The 19,714-nt window shown below is 48.5% G+C and overlaps 1 protein-coding gene across 2 annotated transcripts in view; it reads right to left on the bottom strand.

The window, feature by feature from the left end:
- The window catches only part of LOC134966230 (branched-chain-amino-acid aminotransferase, cytosolic-like), a 194,976-nt gene extending 175,889 nt beyond the window's left edge, over nt 1–19,087 (bottom strand). Inside the window, exons 1-2 of one of the 2 annotated variants that reach the window (XM_063942800.1) lie at nt 19,073–19,087; nt 17,155–17,273 (exon numbers count right to left, since the gene is read on the bottom strand). In XM_063942800.1, coding sequence (XP_063798870.1) covers nt 17,155–17,199 — 45 coding nt within the window. In that variant the 5' untranslated portion in view covers nt 17,200–17,273; nt 19,073–19,087. Of the gene's footprint in view, nt 1–17,154; nt 17,274–19,072 lie in introns of those variants that run through there. The other variant, XM_063942801.1, reaches the window with a different exon arrangement.
- Between the last annotated feature and the right edge of the window lie 627 nt (nt 19,088–19,714).

Here is a 19,714-nt window from a genome sequence, read left to right as displayed (position 1 = left end):
AAAGCTCCCCCTCGGCTTATACTCGAGTGATGCTCCCGGGAGTCATGTGCAGGAGCAGAGCGCAGGGAGAAGCCATTTGAGGAGGAGGAGGAGGAGGAGGAGGGAGGGAGGGGGACTCGGGAGCCGCAGCAGCGCACTGTAATTGGTGCATCCACCAGTGACGCTGCTGCAGCCATCCTTCTCCCTCTCCATGCTCGCTAAAGCACCGCCGCGCTGACCGCCTCCTCAGCCGCCCGCCTCCTCAGCCGCTGCGTTCCGTCCCAAGGCCGGACACCGCTTCCCGCACCGCCAGCCGCTGCCTGTACTCCCGTGCCCCGTCATCATTGATGGTGAGTAGAGACGGGCTACGGGCTGGAGCGCGGGTGTGTCAGTGGGGGGGGGGGGGTTGTCGTGGGGTAGTTGGGGGCTGGGCATATCTGGCACTATGAGGGCATACGGTATCTGGCACTGTGGGGGCATATGTAGCACTGTGGGGGCATATCTGGCAGTATGAGGGCATATGTGGCACTGTGGGGGATTATCTGGCAGTATGAGGGCATATGTGGCACTGTGGGGGATTATCTGGCAGTATGAGGGCATATGTGGCACTGTGGGGGATTATCTGACAGTATGAGGGCATATGCGGCACTGTGGGGGCATATCTGGCACTATGAAGGCATATCTGGCACTGTGGGGGATTATCTGGCAGTATGAGGGCATATCTGGCACTGTGGGGGCATATCTGACACTGTGGGGGATTATCTGGCAGTATGAGGGCATATGTGGCACTGTGGGGGCATATCTGGCACTATGAAGGCATATCTGGCACTGTGGGGGATTATCTGGCAGTATGAGGGCATATCTGGCACTGTGGGGGCATATCTGACACTGTGGGGGATTATCTGGCAGTATGAGGGCATATGTGGCACTGTGGGGGAATATGTGTATCTGGCAATGTGGGGGCATATCTGGCACTATGAGGGCAAATATCTAGCACCATGGGGGCATATTTAGCACTGTGGGGGTATATCTGGCACTGGGGGGCATATCTGGCCGTATGAGGGCTGTGTACGGCTAGAGCTGCATTTCCCACCCTAGGTTTATACTCGAGTCAATAAGTTTTCCCAGTTTTTTGGGGGAAAAGTAGGTGCCTCGGCTTATATTCGGGTCGACTTATACTCGAGTATATACGGTATATATATGAAATGAGAATTTTGTTACCCAAATTAATGGTTCAGGACATGTATCATAGAGCTCTGTAGAATCCGTTCCAAATCGTGCCCTGGAGTGCTAAAAGTCCAGTTAATATTCCACTGTGGAGAGTCCCTTTTATATGGTAATAAGAGAGTCCTTTACAAATTCCATATGCCGCTAGAGGATTGAAGATGGAATGCAGTGTCCCATGTGCAGTGGGTACCTCATGCAGTGCGGTAATTGGATGGTGCCTCCCTGGGACTCCTCTGGAAAACTGGAAAGAATTGGTAGGGGCTGGTCCGGATCTAATTGAGAAAATGTCCTGCTCCAATGGGTAAAAGCCTAACGCGTTTCGCTGCGTATGCCTTGCAGCTTTTTCTGTTATGTGCCTGCTATCTGCGGCACCAACTACAAAACTAAGCTCCTGTGCAGGGAGGCGGGGTTATAGAGGAGGCGGCGCTATGCATTCTGGGAACAGTCAAAGCTTTTGAGCCTGTTGGTGCCTCGGATCAAGATCCTACTCTACACCACTATGTCTATCCTTGTGGAGCCCAGTGTATCCCGCAGCAGAAACACAATATCTTGCCCCCCTCTTCTATGAAACCCCCTGGTACCAGTATAAGGTGTTATTGAGGGTCCTTGGAGGAGCAGCGCTTCCCTGCATGCAGCCTTTAGTACAGCGGTGGCCAATCCGCGGCTCTTGAGCCGCATGCGGCTCGGTCGGCGCCTGGCCACCGCTGGCCCCAGCCCAAGACACACGCATGCTTCTCCAGCGGCGGTGTCTCGCTTCAATTCGGCGCTGGCCCATGAGCCAATCAGAGCTCGTGGACCGGCAGCTAAGGCTCCTAATTGGCTCACGGACGGGCGCCTAATTGAAGAAAGACACCGCCGCCGAAGAGTGAGCAGCAGCAGCGTGGTGAGCAGGGCGTGGAGGGGCTGGTGAGCACTGTGGGGACATGTGTATCTGGCATTGGGGGCATAGCAGGCACTGGGGGCATAGCAGGCACTGTGTGGACATGTGTATCTGGAACTGGGGGCATAGCAGGCACTGGAGGCATATCTGGAACCGGGGGCATAGCAGGCACTGTGGGGACATGTGTATATGGCACTGGGGTCATATCTGGCACTGGGGGCTTAGCAGGCACTGTGGGGACATATGTATCTGGCACTGGGGGCATAGCAGGCACTGTGGAGACATATGTATCTGGCACTGGGGGCATATCTGGAACTGGGGCATAGCAGGCACTGTGGGGACATGTGTATCTGGCACTGGGGGCATAGCAGGCACTGGAAGCATTTCCGGAACTGGGGGCATAACAGGCACTGTGGGGACACGTGTATCTGGCACTGGGGGCATATCTGGCACTTGGGGCATGTGTATCTGGCACTGGGGGCATGTCTGGCACTTGGGGAATAGCAGGCACTTGGGGAATAGCAGGCACTTGGGGGGGGGGCATGTGTATCTGGCACTGGGGGCATATCTGGTATTGGGGGCATAGCAGGCACTGGGAGCATGTGTATCTGGCACTGGAAGCATATCTGGCACTGGGGGGACATGTGTGGTACAGCTGGCACTGCGGGGGCATATGTATCTGACACTGGGGGCATAGCTGGCACTGTGGGGATGTGTGTATCTGGCACTGGGGGCATAGCTGGCACTGTGGGGATATGTGTATCTGGCACTGGGGACATATATGTATCTGGCACTGTGGGGGCATATATGTATTTGGCACTGTGGGGGCACTCTTTTTTTGTATTTTTGTATGTATATGGCACTGTACTGGGGCATTATATGTATGTGGCACTGTACAACATGACGAAATACGGGGTTATGATATGAGGTCATACTTCTACAAACATCAGTTTAACTATTTGATTTTAATTGTGCAACCCTGCCTGTCAGCGGGGATACAGACCATTAGCCCTGCAAGAGGTTGGTCTTGTGTCCCCCCCCCCCCCCCCTCCCGTTGCCCCTAAGTCCCACGACGCAGTCCGACTGGTGCCAGCCAGCACTGCCTGAAAATAACAAACTAAAATAAAGTTTTGAAGAAAACGCTCTGGAGCTTCAGAGAATGCACCCGGCTCCTTGGGCACATTTTTCTAAACTGAGTCTGCAGAAGGGGCATAGAGGGGAGGAGCCAGCACACTGAAGAATTTAAAGTGCCATGGCTCTAATGGACCACATCTATACCCCATGGTAACTCTTACCATCCTAGTATCTCCTAGGACGTGAGAGAAACAAAGGGTAAGACTCCCACCTACTGCCCTAGTCTGCAACTACATGTGCAGGTAATGAGACACAGGCATGAAGCAGTCTCATTAGATGTTACATGTATAAAGCTGCATTCACACTGGGCATTTTTGAGCTCAAAATCGCATAGCGTGTATGGGCCTTAAGCCTAACGGTGAAAGATTTTGAAGGCCACAAGAGAAAAAAACAAACATAATACTTTCCCTGCAAACACACACGCATATACATGTTACTAGTATCTCTTTTCTAAGGACATACGCTGCCAATGTGGAGGCGAATGCATCGCGAGACATGCACAGTTCTGCATATGGACGGAAATGCACTACATTTACCCGCACTACTTGTCTTACCCATAATTTACACCTACTTTCCTGAAAACTCTGTATCAGCTCCTATATGTGTTCTAATGCTTAACTTCAACTATAAGCTTCTTTTGAGAACAATGTACTATGGGCTTAATTCAAGGTTGATTGCAAAACTACATTTTCCTCTAATGGGCAAAACCATGTGCAGTGCAAGTCGGGCAGATGTAACATGTGCAGAGAGAGTTAAGGTGGGTACACACTAGGCGAAGTGCTCTATGAGCGACGTCGCCTAGTGATTCCCCTTCCGGGGGGTGGTCGGCGGCCGGGTATACACACCGAGCGATAGGACGTTCATATCGCTCAGCGACGTCATGCAGCGGCCCGGCCATGCAGGCAGCTCTTGGACGACAGTCCAAACTGAGCTGCCTGCATAGCTGACAACGAGGGTTGTTAACGACCCGTGGGGCTGCGCATTGCAAGTCGGCGGCATACACACCTGCCAAGAAAGTGAGCAATGTCGCTTAGGAAGTGTGAAAATGAGCGACTTCGCTCATTTTCCCGGCAAGTGTGTATGCACCTTAAGATTTGGGCAGGGTGTGTTCAAACTGAAATCTAAATTGCAGTGTAAAAATAAAGCAGCCAGTATTTACCCTGCACAGAAACAATAAAACCATACTTACCGACATTCTGGCTGCTCTCTGCGGGATAGAGCAGCCAGGTCGGCTCATCGGTGGGCAGGGGTGGGCTGTGATGTGAGGAGGGGGTGGACCGGAGGCGGGATGGGGGCAGGTCAGGGACAGGATGGGGGCGGGGTTACAGTGGCACATCCTTTAAGCCACGCCCCCCGCTCTGTAATGCCGCGATCACCGGCATTACACTGCAGGGGGCGTGGCTATGATGACGCGATTCAGCAAGAATCGCGTCATCAACTGCCCGGACCGCCCACTTTACACACTAAATGGGCGGACGGGCAGGGGGGACCCCTGAAATTAGGAGACTTGCCTGCTCTTCCAGCGGGCCGGGAGGGTCACCCGATTGTCGGGAGCCTCCCGGCCATTCCGGGAGAGTAGGAAAGCATGAATAAAACCCACCCAAATCTAGCTCTCTCTGCACATGTTACATCTGCCCCACTTACAGTACACATGGTTTTGCCCATTAGAGGCAAATGTTGTTTTGCAATCAACCTTGAATTAGGCCCTATGTGCATAAATATGATTTAACCCAAAGCTAATTGCTAATTTTCACAAATTAAAACATTTAAAGCAAAGAAAGTTTTCAGCACACTCAGCATATATTAACCTAGGATGCAATTTACCTCTGACTTCCCCACAGTTTACAAAAAACCAACACCACACTCTTTTTTCCAAGCACCTGCCTGCCTTCTCCCTGTCCACCCTTGTCTAATAGTCTGTTCCCATCCTGTCCACCCTTGGTTTACAGCAAATTTTGGATCACTGCATGTCCGGCATACATACGGGCCATACATATCAATTATTGGGACTGTGTCCTGATAGTTATACTGTAACTTCATAGCGCAGCAACAACAAATTAAGTATTGGCAGTATTTAACTTCAGTTACATGCAGTGACAGGGTCTTTAAATAGGAGCTAGTCCCTGCTATGTGTCAGAGGTAATGTGATGGTTCAGATCCCAACCATACTGCAATGCATGCAGTCATCAGACTACACGTGAGTGCAGTACCAGGGAAGGACTGGTACTGCACTCACTCCCAAAAAATTGTGCCTAATGTTGCCCATAGACTACAATGGCATTAGCAATTGGGGGCCACACTTACGATTGAAATGGGGGAACCACAGCAGATATCTCTGATATCTGCTGAGGTCTCCCATCCAGACATTCAGGGGCTGCTTAATATTTGCTAGTAGCCCCCAAAAACGTCCATTTTAGAGGATGCCCTGCAATTTATTTATTCTATTATAAATATGTTCCTTTATGTGCAGAACCTCTACAAAAAGTTACACAAGTGTGGTGCTGGAACATAGGGAAATGCAGATACCAAAATTGCAAATCACACTAACTAGCATGAAAAAAATTAAACCTATTCTACATGCCCATACTGGTGACTACATGCATATGAACTGTGGTGCAGGTTCCGAGTGTTGTATTTTATGTTTCTGTGTGTTCAAAATAGGTCACTACACTTGTGTACATACACACCGGGTGTCAACAGAAGTTTAAACTGCATTGTGATTTTTTTTTTCCCCTTTCGTTTCAATGCCCAATTTATTCCAATGGTTAATGTATTAAAATGGGGTTGTGCGCTACTTTTCAAAGCATTATTGGAATGGATTGGCCATAGAAATGAATGTGCCATTTGTAAAGAATACCTGTAGTTGTAATTATTTTTACCCAAATAGACATTTAATTAAATTCTATTGAGATGTGGTTAAAGCAGGGAATTAAACTGTGGCTAGAACAAGAAACAGCTTGCAATTGGCTTAGCGTCTAATCAATGACATTAGCGAACTGTGTTCTTCTCTCATTCATCGGATTGGCTCCATGCGGAACAATTTATCTAGATATGGTTGTTTTTTTATAGCCATATATCCAGGGGTTTACAAGAAAATTACATTGCAGTCAATTATTACAACAAAAGGATGAGAAAAAAAACCTGTAACCAATATTCCAATCAGGGAGGCCCACCCTGTTTTTTGCACTTCCAACACTTAATTTTCCTGCGTTAACAGCGGTAATCAACCCAGATAGTAAAATCTGCGGCTGGTACAGGAATTTGCCCAGTTTTATTTAGATTTCATTTACGGAGCTTCTCCCATTCATTTTTACTGGAGTTTCTGCATGTAGCAAACCTGCATGAAACTCCCCTGAATATAACAGGCTATTGAAATGAAAAGTATATGCTCCCACGCCACTTGCATTCAGAACATTTTTTTCTCTTGCAAACTTTATTTAGCCACAGGAACGCTGACAACAATAAATATAGTGGCAAAGTAATTGTTGAACAATACAATAGTGCGCACCACAAAAACTAAAAGCTTCATATATAAAAACAAAGGCTTCTGATTGGTATACATAAATAAAAGGAGGGGCAGATAATCGCAAAAAGGAGAGGTTAAAGAGGGGGAGGAAGAAGAGCTTTCCAATCTTTTCTACAGGACACATTTGTAAACAAACACCCAAACAGTGAACAGAACTCCGTACAATTAACGATTACAATAGGTACTGTATTGTGTTAACTGATACTCTTACATAAAACCTTGTTTACCATTTTCTCTGTGTGTTAATCTGTGTGTCACTTGTCGGACTGGTGTGGATTATTTAATAGAATTGGACAGGATTTAATCTTTATTTTTGTGGAACTGCCAGTTAACTGGGGCATGGCTATGCATTTGACCTTGCATTTGATATGGGGAGCACAGGCTGCATCTGATACTGTGTGCCATGGATGCATTTGCGTTTGTTTACAAATGGGTGTAGTACGGCTGACCGGCAGTCTCCTGACCGCCGGTCAGCTTACCGACGCCGGGATCCCGGCAGCATACCGACGCCGGGATCCCGGCGGGGAGGGGCGAGTGCAGCAAGCCCCTTGCGGGCTCGCTGCGCTCGCCACGCTGCGGGCTCGGTGGCGACCTGCGGTCGCCACGGGTTCTATTCCCACTCTATGGGTGTCGTGGACACCCACGAGTGGAAATAGTCCCTGTTGGTCGGCATGCCGACCATCGGGACAGTGACCCGTCGGGCTGGTGGAGGAGGTCATGTGACCGTCGGTCAGCTGACCGGCGATCACATGAATACCACCCCACTGTTTAATAATGGCCACAGTTGAACTCTGCTTAATGCATGCTTATAGTTATACTTTCTTTTGTCCTTAGCAGAGAGGGATGATTCAGAGGATGGTTCAGAAGATGAAAGCTAAACACGGATGAAACACAAAACATATATTTCACATAAACTGGAGACAAATCAAATATCCCTCTACCAAGAATATATAGAACGTTCTGATTCCAGAGTTCTAGGAGGGAATACGGATATGAGTAAGTATAGCGGTGGAGCCCTTCGTACATCCTTTATCACAATGTGTTGCCATTTTGCAGGTGCAGTTACTTGGCTAATGGGCAATTCTCTGTCTGTAAGAAACTGTGTGATACTAATTAATGCTAGAAAAATGCAAATGTCCTATATAAATTATTACTAATCCCACATTTATAGGTAATGCCCCATCCCCTGGTGCCCTCACCATTACCACCATTTCTCCAGACAGGGACAACAGAGCTGTAGAAGGTGACAACAGACTGGAAGCCACTGCCCACTTTCAGTTAGGTGATCGTGATACCCTCCGCTATGCAGGTAGCAATCTCTCCATGGGTGTCCTTCCATGACCAAGGTTTCCATAGGTCCTTGCTTCTAAGTCCTACAGGAAAGCTATCACCATTTTATTTATCTAGTGGCGGGCAGCATACCTCTTACAGTATGTCAGTTACCCATTCTGCAGGAAAGATGGTTGCTTGTGAGAATAGTTATTGTATTGCCATTACAAACTTTGCACGTTATTTTCCATTAAAAGTGGAACTATGCAGAAAGCCATAACAATCAGACATTGGTCGGGATGACGGGTAGACCTATGGCTACGCATACTGGATCCGACAGTAGTCACAAGGCACCATGTTTTTGTACGTTAGGGCTCGCAGCGTACGTCAGATACACAACTGCGATTTAACAACCATTCCCTGCTAACACCATTTTATCACCCCCAAACAGTCACTTCATATCAACCACTTTGCGAAGGAGTCCTCATTGCGTGCGGGTTTGCAGCAGCACCTTGACGCATATGCAATGCAAACGCAGCACACACGCAGTCTGCTGATAGTCGCTCCGTTGCGTGGAACACCGGCTTTGCTTACTTCTCTGAATCAGGCCCGCTGTTGTTAATAAAGGGGATTAGTAGACAGCTAGCAGCTAGCTGGGAGACATCCAGTGACAGCAGTGCTGATAATTACATTCACTGTACTTATTGATTGGATATCTTGTCCTCTCCCACAGCTAGGATTGCCCTACAACAATAACAAAATGTATAGAATGCAATCATGTGGCTCTTTCTACTCAATGATTCTAATAATTTAGTGGCCATTCCAGAAAAATAAGATTTTAAACCTACCGGTAAATCTTTTTCTCCTAGTCCGTAGAGGATGCTGGGGACTCCGTAAGGACCATGGGGTATAGACGGGCTCCGCAGGAGACATGGGCACTCTAAGACTTTAGATGGGTGTGAACTGGCTCCTCCCTCTATGCCCCTCCTCCAGACCTCAGTTAAAGAACTGTGCCCAGAGGAGACGGACAGTACGAGGAAAGGATTTTTGTTAATCTAAGGGCAAGATACATACCAGCCCACACCATACACACCGTACAACATGGAATATACCAAACCAGTTAACAGTATGAATAAAACAGCATCAGTCAGAAACTGATCACAACTGTAACATAACCCTTATGTAAGCAACAACTATATACAAGCCTTGCAGAAATTGTCCACACTGGGACGGGCGCCCAGCATCCTCTACGGCAGGGGTGGGGAACCTCCGGCCCGCGGGCCGTATACGGCCCCCAAAGCCGTTTGGTCCGGCCAACCAGCTTGTGTCAGTGAGACACGCTGCCGCTCAGTCCGGCGGCAGCGTGTCTCAGCTGTCAGAACAGGGAGGATAGCGCGGCTGTCGGGTGGGAGCGACGGCGTGTAGTACTTCAAACCAGCCGCCGGTCCGTGAGCCAATCAGAGCTCGCGGACCGGCAGCCAATCAGGAGCCGCAGCTGCCGGTCCGCGAGCTCTGATTGGCTCTCGAACCGGCGGCTGGTTTGAAGTACTACACGCCGCCGCTCCCACCCGACAGCCGCGCTCTCCTCCGTGTCCCGCCGAAAGGAGCACGGTAAGCAGCACGGAGGGGAGAGGGGAGGGCATCTGTATACCTGGCACTGTGAGGGGCATCTGTATACCTGGCACTGTGAGGGGCATCTGTATACCTGGCACTGTGAGGGGCATCTGTATACCTGGCACTGTGAGGGGCATCTGTATACCTGGCACTGTGAGGGGCATCTGTATACCTGGCACTGTGAGGGGCATCTGTATACCTGGCACTGTGGGGGGCATTTGTATACCTGGCACTGTGGGGGGCATCTGTATACCTGGCACTGTGGGGGGCATCTGTATACCTGGCACTGTGGGGGGCATCTGTATACCTGGCACTGTGAGGGGCATTTGTATACCTGGCACTGTGGGGACATCTGTATACCTGGCACTGTGGGGACATCTGTATACCTGGCACTGTGGGGACATCTGTATACCTGGCACTGTGGGGACATCTGTATACCTGGCACTGTGGGGACATCTGTATACCTGGCACTGTGGGGGGCATTTGTATACCTGGCACTGTGGGGGGCATCTGTATACCTGGCACTGTGGGGGGCATCTGTATACCTGGCACTGTGGGGGCATCTGTATACCTGGCACTGTGGGGGCATCTGTATACCTGGCACTGTGGGGGGCATTTGTATACCTGGCACTGTGGAGGCAATTGTGGATCTGGCACCGCACTATTGGGGGCATATGTGTATCACGTCCCATTTTAACTGGCCACACCCATTTTTTTGGCGCGCACTAAGGGGCAGACCTACTGGGGGGCAGGGTCATTTTTTAAGTTGAGAATTTTTGTATGGCCCCCGAAGGATTTTATAAATATCCAAATGGCCCTCGGTAGAAAAAAGGTTCCCTACCCCTGCTCTACGGACTAGGAGAAAAAGATTTACCAGTAGGTTTAAAATCTTATTTTCTCTTACGTCCTAGAGGATGCTGGGGACTCCGTAAGGACCATGGGGATTATACCAAAGCTCCAGACCGGGCGGGAAAGTGTGGATGACTCTGCAACACCGATTGAGCAAACATGAGGTCCTCATCAGCCAGGGTATCAAACTTGTAGAATTTTGCAAAAGTGTTTGAACCCGACCAAGTAGCTGCTCGGCACAGCTGTAATGCCGAGACGCCTCGGGCAGCCGTCAAAGAAGAGCCCACCTTCCTAGTGGAATGGGCCTTTACCGAATTTGGTAGAATGAGCCTGCTGAATCATGTTACAGATCCAGCGAGCAATAGTCTGCTTAGAAGCAGGAGCGCCAACCTTGTTGGCCGCATACAGGACAAACAGTGCCTCTGTTTTCGTAACCCAAGCCGTCCTGGCTACATACATTTTTAAGGCCCTGACTACATCAAGGGACTTGGAATCCTCCATGTCACCCGTAGCCACAGGCACCACAATAGGTTGGTTCATATGGAACGACGAAACCACCTTAGATAGAAATTCAGGACGAGTTCTCAACTCCGCTCGATCCACATGGAAAATTAAATAGGGGCTCTTGTTAAACAAAGCTGCCAATTCGGACACCCGCCTCGCAGATGCCAAGGCCAACAACACGACCACTTTCCAAGTGAGAAATTTTAACTCCACCGATTGAAGAGGTTCAAACCAGTGCAATTTAAGGAACTGTAACACCACGTTAAGGTCCCACTGTGCCACTGGGGGCACAAAAGGAGGTTGGATGTGCCGCACTCCCTTTACAAAAGTCTGGACTTCTGGGAGAGACGCCAATTCCTTCTGAAAGAATATAGATAAGGCCGAAATCTGCACCTTAATGGAGCCTAACTTAAGGCCCATATCCACTCCTGTCTGTAGAAAGTGGAGAAAACGCCCCAGCTGAAAATCCTCCGTAGAAACATGCTTAGCCTCACACCAAGAAATATATTTCCTCCAGATACGGTGATAATGCTTCGCTGTTACCTCCTTCCTAGCTTTGATTAGAGTAGGGATGACTTCCCCCGGAATACCTTTTCTAGCTAGGATTTAAAACGCAACCGCGGTAAGTCTTGGAACACACAGGGCCCCTGTTGCAACAGGTCCTCCCTGGGAAGAAGAGGCCACGGATCTTCCGCGATCATTTCCTGAAGATCTGAATACCAGGCCCTTCGAGGCCAATCTGGAACAATGAGTTTTGTCTGCACTCTTGTTCGTCTTATGATTCTCAGTATTTTTGAGATGAGTGGAAGTGGAGGGAACACATAGACCGACTGAAACACCCACGGTGTCACTAGTGCGTCCACCGCCACTGCCTGAGGGTCACTTGACCTGGAACAATACATCCGAAGCTTTTTGTTGAGGCGTGACGCCATCATGTCTATTTGTGGAAGTCCCCAATGACTTGTTATCTCTGCAAAGACCTCTTGATGAAGTCCCCACTCTCCTGGATGGAGATCGTGTCTGCTGAGGAAATCTGCTTCCCGGAATGAAGACAGCTGACAGAGCGCTTACATGATTTTCCGCCCAGCGAAGAATCCTGGTGGCTTCTGCCATTGCTGCTCTGCTCCTTGTCCCGCTCTGGCGGTTTACATGCGCCACGGCTGTGACGTCTGATTGGATCAGAACAGGTAGGTTGCGAAGAAAACTCTCCGCCTGTTGCAGGCCGTTGTATATGGCCCTTAATTCCAGCACATTGATGTGTAGACAAGCCTCCTGGCTTGACCATATTCCCTGAAAATTTCTTCCTTGTGTGACAGCTCCCCATCCTCGGAGGCTCACGTCCGTGGTCACAAGAACCCAATCTTGAATGCCGAAATTGCGACCCTCTAGAAGGTGAGCACTCTGGAGCCACCACAGGAGAGAGACCCTGGCCTTGGGGGACAGGCTTATCCTCTGATGTAGCTGTAGATGGGACCCTGACCATTTGTCCAGAAGGTCCCACTGAAAAGTTCTTGCATGGAACCTGACGAACATCGTAGGCCGCCACCATCTTTCCCAATACTCGAGTGCATTGATGAACTGACACTCTTTTTGGTTTCAGCAGGTCCTTGACCATGCTCTGGAGTTCCTGGGCTTTTTCCGTTGGGAGAAAAACCCTCTTTTTTTCCGTGTCCAGAACCATGCCCAAAAATGACAGCCGAGTCGTCGGAACCAACTGCGACTTCGGTAGATTTAGAATCCAGCCGTGTTGTTGTAGTACTCTCAGGGAGAGAGACACGCTCTTTAGTAACTGATCTCTCAATCTTGCCTTTATCGGGAGATCGTCCAAGAATGGGATAATTGTGAACCCTTGCTTGCGCAGGAGCACCATCATTTCTGCCATCACCTTGGTGAAAATTCTCAGGGCCGTGGAAAGCCCAAACGGCAACGTCTGAAACTGGTAATGACAGTCCTGTACAGCAAATCTCAGGTACGCCTGATGAGGAGGATATATGGGGACATGAAGGTATGCATCTTTATGTCTAGTGACACCATAAAATCCCCCCCTTCGAGGCTGGAGATCACTGCCCGGAGAGATTCCATCTTGAATTTGAACATTTTCAAATATAGGTTTAGGGATTTTAGATTCAGGATTGGTCTGACCGAGCCATCCGGCTTCGGGACCACAAATAGGGTTGAATAAAACCCTTTTCCCTGTTGTCCTAGGGGAACCTTGATAATCACTGCTGTTGACACAGCTTTTGTATGGCAGCTGAAACTATTTCCCTTTCTGGGGGAGAAGCTGGCAAGGCCGATTTGAAAAATCGGTGTGGAGGCACATCTTCGAACTCCAGTTTGTAGCCTTGAGATACAATTTCGATCACCCAAGGATCCAAATCCGACTGAACCCAGACCTGGCTGAAGAGACGAAGACGTGCCCCCACCGATGCGGATTCCCCCAGCGGAGCCCCAGCGTCATGCGGTGGATTTTGTAGAGGCCGGGGAGGATTTTTGTTCCTGGGAACTAGCTGTAGCTGGTGTTCTTTTCCCTCTACCTCTACCTCTGGCAAGGAAGGAAGAGCCCGGACCCTTTCTGAACTTATGCGACCGAAAGGACTGCATCTGGTATTGAGGTGTTTTTTTTTGCTGTGGGAGAACATAAGGGGCAAAAAAGAAGACTTACCCGCAGTAGCTGTGGAAACCAGGTCCGCGAGGCCCTCCCCAAATAAAACTTCACCCTTGTAAGGCAAAGCCTCCATAAGTCTCTTTGAATCAGCATCACCCGTCCATTGACGGGTCCACAGGGACCTTCTAGCAGAAACTGCCATGGCATTGGCTCTTGAACCCAACAGCCCAATATCTTGCGCAGCCTCTCTCATATATAATGCTGCGTCCTTTATGTGACCCAAGGTCAACAAAATACCATCCTTATCTAAGGTGTCAATGTCCGATGACAAGTTATCTACCCACGCTGCAATTGCGCTACCAACCCATGCCGACGCTACTGCAGGCCTGAGTAGGGCTCCCGTATGCGCGTAAATTGATTTTAAGGTAGTTTCCTGCCTGCGACCCGCAGGATCCTTTAGGGCCGCCGTGTCCGGGGACGGTAGCGCCACCTTTTTGGATAAGCGCGTTAAGGCCTTGTCCACCGTGGGCGAGGATTCCCACCATAACTTGTCCTTTGAGGGGAAAGGATACGCCATAATAATTCTCTTGGGAACCTTCAGTCTCTTGTCTGGAGTTTCCCAAGCCTTTTCAAATAAAGCGTTCAGCTCATGAGATGGGTGAAACGTTACCTCAGGTTTCTTTTCCTTAAACATGCAGACCCTCGTGTCAGGGACAGAAGGGTCCTCTATGATATGTAAAACATCTTTTATTGCAATAATCATATATTGAATACTCTTGGCCACTCTTGGGTGTAACCTCGCATCATCATAGTCGACACTGGAGTCAGAATCCGTGACGGTATCAGTGTCTGCAACCTGGGAAAAGGGACGTTTATAGGACCCTGAAGGGTCTTGTAACACAGTCAAAGCCATGGATTGACTCCCTGCTTTGTCCTTGGACTCTGCTTTGTCCAATCTCTTATGTAATAAAGTCACATTAGCATTTAACACATTCCACATGTCCAACCAATCAGGTGTCGGCTGTGCCGACGGAGACACCACCACCATCTGCTCTGCATCCTCCCTAGACGAGCCTTCCACTTCAGACATGTCGACACACACGTTTTGACACCCCCCACACACACTGGGATATATTAATATGGGGACAGCCCCCCCAATAAAGCCCTTTGGAGAGACAGAGAGAGAGTATGCCAGCACACACCCAGCGCCACTAGACACTGAAAACACAGTCCCAGCCTATACAGCGCTTTTTTATATATATGATTTGCGCCATCTTCCGGCTCTGTGAGGAGGACGGCGGCGCGGCTCCGGGACGAACAGCGAGGACGACCCTGTGTTCCGACCCTCTGGAGCTAATGGTGCCCAGTAGCCTAAGAAGCAGAGCCTATCAGTAAAGTAGGTCTGCTTCTCTCCCCTCAGTCCCACGAAGCAGGGAGCCTGTTGCCAGCAGTGCTCCCTGAAAATAAAAAACCTAACAAAAGTCTTCTCAGAGAAACTCAGTAGAGCATCCAGCCTCATCTGGGCACAGGATCTAACGGAGGTCTGGAGGAGGGGCATAGAGGGAGGAGCCAGTTCACACCCATCTAAAGTCTTAGAGTGCCCATGTCTCCTGCGGTGACCGTCTATACCCCATGGCCCTTACGGAGTCCCCAGCATCCTCTAGGACGTAAGAGAAAGTAACATTTCCTTATCGCTGCAATTTGAAATGTATTTTCTGGCCTATTCTTTAGCCCTATATGAGGATGAGCTCTCCCTGGCAAATGCTAAAAAGTGACAGCTTGTACTACGACATCACGACCAGAGTCAGAGCCGGCTTCTTTAATGCCTCAGAGGTATTCCTCTATGGAAAAAAATAGTGGAAATGTAAGCCATAGGCTACAGTGGCTGACACCATGTAAGTTTTTTTTTGTAGCTTAGTTTAATGTTCACAGTCCCCATATAAAGCTATAAGGAGCTGCTTCTGCAAGAGCAGACCACAGCAGACATTCATTTTTAATGGCCCCAAAAATCTCTCTTGATAGGACCCTTAGAATAATGTGCATATATAATCCATAGGTATGTAATGTGCATATATAATAATGTGCACATTATGTAATGTGCATATATAATCTGTTCCATGTAAATTTTTATGTAACATGGAAAAAAAAAATAGCACCAAAATGAAATTTGCACAGCTTCATAATTTTATATGGCAGACAAGAGGCATGTAAAAAAATAAAAAGTATCGCTCTAGTCTATCAAATTTACAAATGACTCCGTTGCCAATATAATTATGTATTGACATGAAGAATTAATTAAATAAAGCTGGAATACCCCCTGCAGCTCCAATATGTCCATGGAGACAGCTCTGTGCAGATGCATTTTTAAGGGCTCCATGGTCAATCCCACAGTCCTAGCAAAAAAACAGGGCTGTGTGGTGCCTAGGATGGGGGATGTGAGCAGAAGGACCAATGAGAAACTGCAATCAGATACTGTGGCTCCTGATTGGTCCTCACACTCACACCCTCTCCTGCAGACATTTTTAAAACCACTTTAGGTTGTCATGCAGCTTTTAAGTTACACTCAGATTTATCAAGCCTTGGAGAGTGATTGGTCGGGACTTTATCTGTGCCATTTATCACTCTCCAATGCCTGATAAATCTGGGCCATAGTTACATCACATACTAGGGCCAACCCCACCTACACATTTGCTTAGCTACCAAGTACCCCATCTTACAGCTGATGATGGAACAGTATGTCTGATATGAGGCGCAGTGTAATGGCCGTGAGGGGAAGCAGTGGTCTACCTGCTCTGGCCTGGCGGGAAATTAGGCTGAAATAGATATTACACGCGAGAGGTCTTGTTACTTTATTGAACCACCCTCGTATTTTCTATCCTTACATACACATATGTTGTTGTCTCATTATGCACTTCTGGATTTATTTATTTTTACCTAGAAAAATATAGTCAAGACTTTCAATGCGCAAGTTTTTCATTAAGTTTATCAATAAGGTGACCTTGAGGGAGTCAGCATTAGGAAGCCACATTTGGTTTTGACAACCAGCAATATATAGCACAGGTAAATATGTCAGGCAAGTAATAACTACAATAGGGAATTATAGAATAGATAAATGAAAGGATTTGGGGTGTGTATCCTATGCTACCAACAATAGCCCACTTATATATGTATATTAATAGCTTTGTATCCTGCATGGCAATGTTATGGTGAGCACACTGCACTTCTACAAGACGTGTTATAAATGACATCTCATATTAATAACATATATCACACACATACATACATGATTGTATAAAGGCAGGAATAATAAGTAATCTAATGGCAGATGTCATGTTTCAGATACATAAATAAACCCACACATACAGCTGCAGTGACACGGTGGTGTGTGTGTGCAGGGAGGGGAATGGGAGCGCAGGGAGAGATTATTGCTGTCACAGCTGACTCCCCCCCGGTACATCACACCATACTGAGGAAAGTTATATGGCATGTTACAGTAATATCCTATAAGGCTATGGGCAGCATGGCAATGTGAACACACAAACACAAGCGGGTCACCACCGCACATACCCCCGCAGCAGCGCTCACCGTCACCCCGGATAATGCTGCTGCCATTGTCTTTTGCTGCTGCTGCCGTCCTCAGGATCCTGCCCGCGGCCTGACTACTGACTACTGCCTGAGCGCGGGCACTGTGGGGAATAACAGCATCAGCAGCATGACGGGCGGGGCCAGGCAGATCCTGCCCATTCCCAACGTACATAGACGGCCCTGGTTGTACAGCGCAGCCCTCTACATACATGCACATAGCACCTATACCCCGCTAGTCTGCATGTTGTACATATCACACATACAGTACAACACTGCCCTGCAAGCATGTACTTAGCATATGCACACCACTCCCCTGCATATACATATCACATACACCCCACTCTCCTACCTGTACATATCACATACACCTCTGTCCTCTGCCTGTACATATCACATACACCTCTGTCCTCTGCCTGTACATATCACATACACCTATCTCCCCTGCATATACATATCACATACACCTCTCTCCTCTGCATATACATATCACATACACCTCTCTCCTCTGCATATACATATCACATACACCTCTCTCCTCTGCATGTACATATCACATACGCCTCTCTCCTCTGCATGTACATATCACATACACCTCTCTCCTCTGCGTATACATATCACATACACCTCTCTCCTCTGCATGTACATATCACATACACCTATCTCCCCCTGCATGTACATATCACATACGCCTCTCTCCTCTGCATGTACATATCACATACACCTCTCTCCTCTGCATGTACATATCACATACACCTCTCTCCTCTGCGTATACATATCACATACACCTCTCTCCTCTGCGTGTACATATCACATACACCTATCTCCCCTGCATGTACATATCACATACGCCTCTCTCCTCTGCATGTACATATCACATACGCCTCTCTCCTCTGCATGTACATATCACATACGCCTCTCTCCTCTGCATGTACATATCACATACACCGCTCTCCTCTGCGTATACATATCACATACACCTCTCTCCTCTGCATGTACATATCACATACACCTATCTCCCCTGCATGTACATATCACATACACCTATCTCCCCTGCATGTACATATCACATACGCCTCTCTCCCCTGCATGTACATATCACATACACCTATCTCCCCCTGCATGTACATATCACATACGCCTCTCTCCTCTGCGTGTACATATCATATACACCTCTCTCCTCTGCATGTACATATCACATACACCTATCTCCCCTGCATATACATATCACATACACCTCTCCCCTGCATGAACATATCACATACGCCTCTCTCCTCTGCATGAACATATCACATACGCCTCTCTGCTCTGCATGTACATATCACATACACCTCTCTCCTCTGCATGTACATATCATACACCCCACTCCCCTCTGCATATACGTATCACATACACCTCTCTCCTCTGCATGTACATATCATACACCCCACTCCCCTCTGCATATACGTATCACATACACCTCTCTCCCCTGCATGTACATGTCACATACACCTCTCTCCCATGCATGTACATATCACATACACCTCTCTCCTCTGCCTATACATATCACATACAGCCACTATCATATACACACCACTCCTCTACAAGTATATACATAATCATAACACACACACCCACTCGTCTGCATGCATATACATATCGCATATACTCCACTGCTCTGTATGCAGATTCCACATACGCCCCACACCACTGTACATATCATACACACCATTCATCTGCATGCTACTAATGTCATTAACTACAAGTAGACATAAGAGAGACAGCGCATGGATGGTAGTTACATGTACGAATCACACATACACAGCGCATGGAAACACTATATGTAGACATCAGGCACACCTAATTCCCCACATACTGGTGGATACACGTTGGCATGGCCCAACCTCACACATACGCAGCACACCTAGCTCTCAGGTAATATGATGTCACAGGTAATCTCCCCCTTGTAACGGGATAAGGAGTGTACGTGCACTGTGTGTATAAGCACTGCGGCCTAGGTGCACTGGAAGGCCGCGGTCAGGTCTCACACCGCTGCGTTTCCCGGGGCCAGTATTTCCGGTAACACCAGTACACCCAATGGACACACTGATCCAGGCACATGGAGTGCCAACACTCTGCCGACCAATCAATGGGCAGCTCCGGCCCCACCTCCTGCCTGGAGGACACATACACACCAAGGGCGTGCTATGTGGCCAATCGCAGGCCGCCTCTAATCCACGCCTCCGTGCAACCAATCAGCTGATGCTGACGATGAACATAAACATATAATAGCTGCGCACGTGACGCTGGTGAGGGATCTGCGGGTCACGTGTATACACACAGATCTGCAATGACATTACAAGGAGACTGCACTGTTATGGCTGTTGTGTTCTACAAGTTGTCCCTCAGACTTCTCCTGTATATGTGTACGTTCTACAGGAATGCGGTGTGCAATGCTGTTCTGTCACGCCATAAACTGATACGCAGCCATGATAAATATCAGTCAAGCAGGTAGCCATTTTGTGCATTGAACCTACAGTATATAATGGTTGATGCTAGATCCAAG

This window comes from Pseudophryne corroboree, chromosome 10 (assembly GCF_028390025.1).
Source record: "Pseudophryne corroboree isolate aPseCor3 chromosome 10, aPseCor3.hap2, whole genome shotgun sequence".
Lineage (NCBI taxonomy): Eukaryota > Metazoa > Chordata > Amphibia > Anura > Myobatrachidae > Pseudophryne > Pseudophryne corroboree.
Note: the sequence above shows the minus strand (reverse complement) of the source record. Positions and strands in the feature narration are given on the sequence as shown.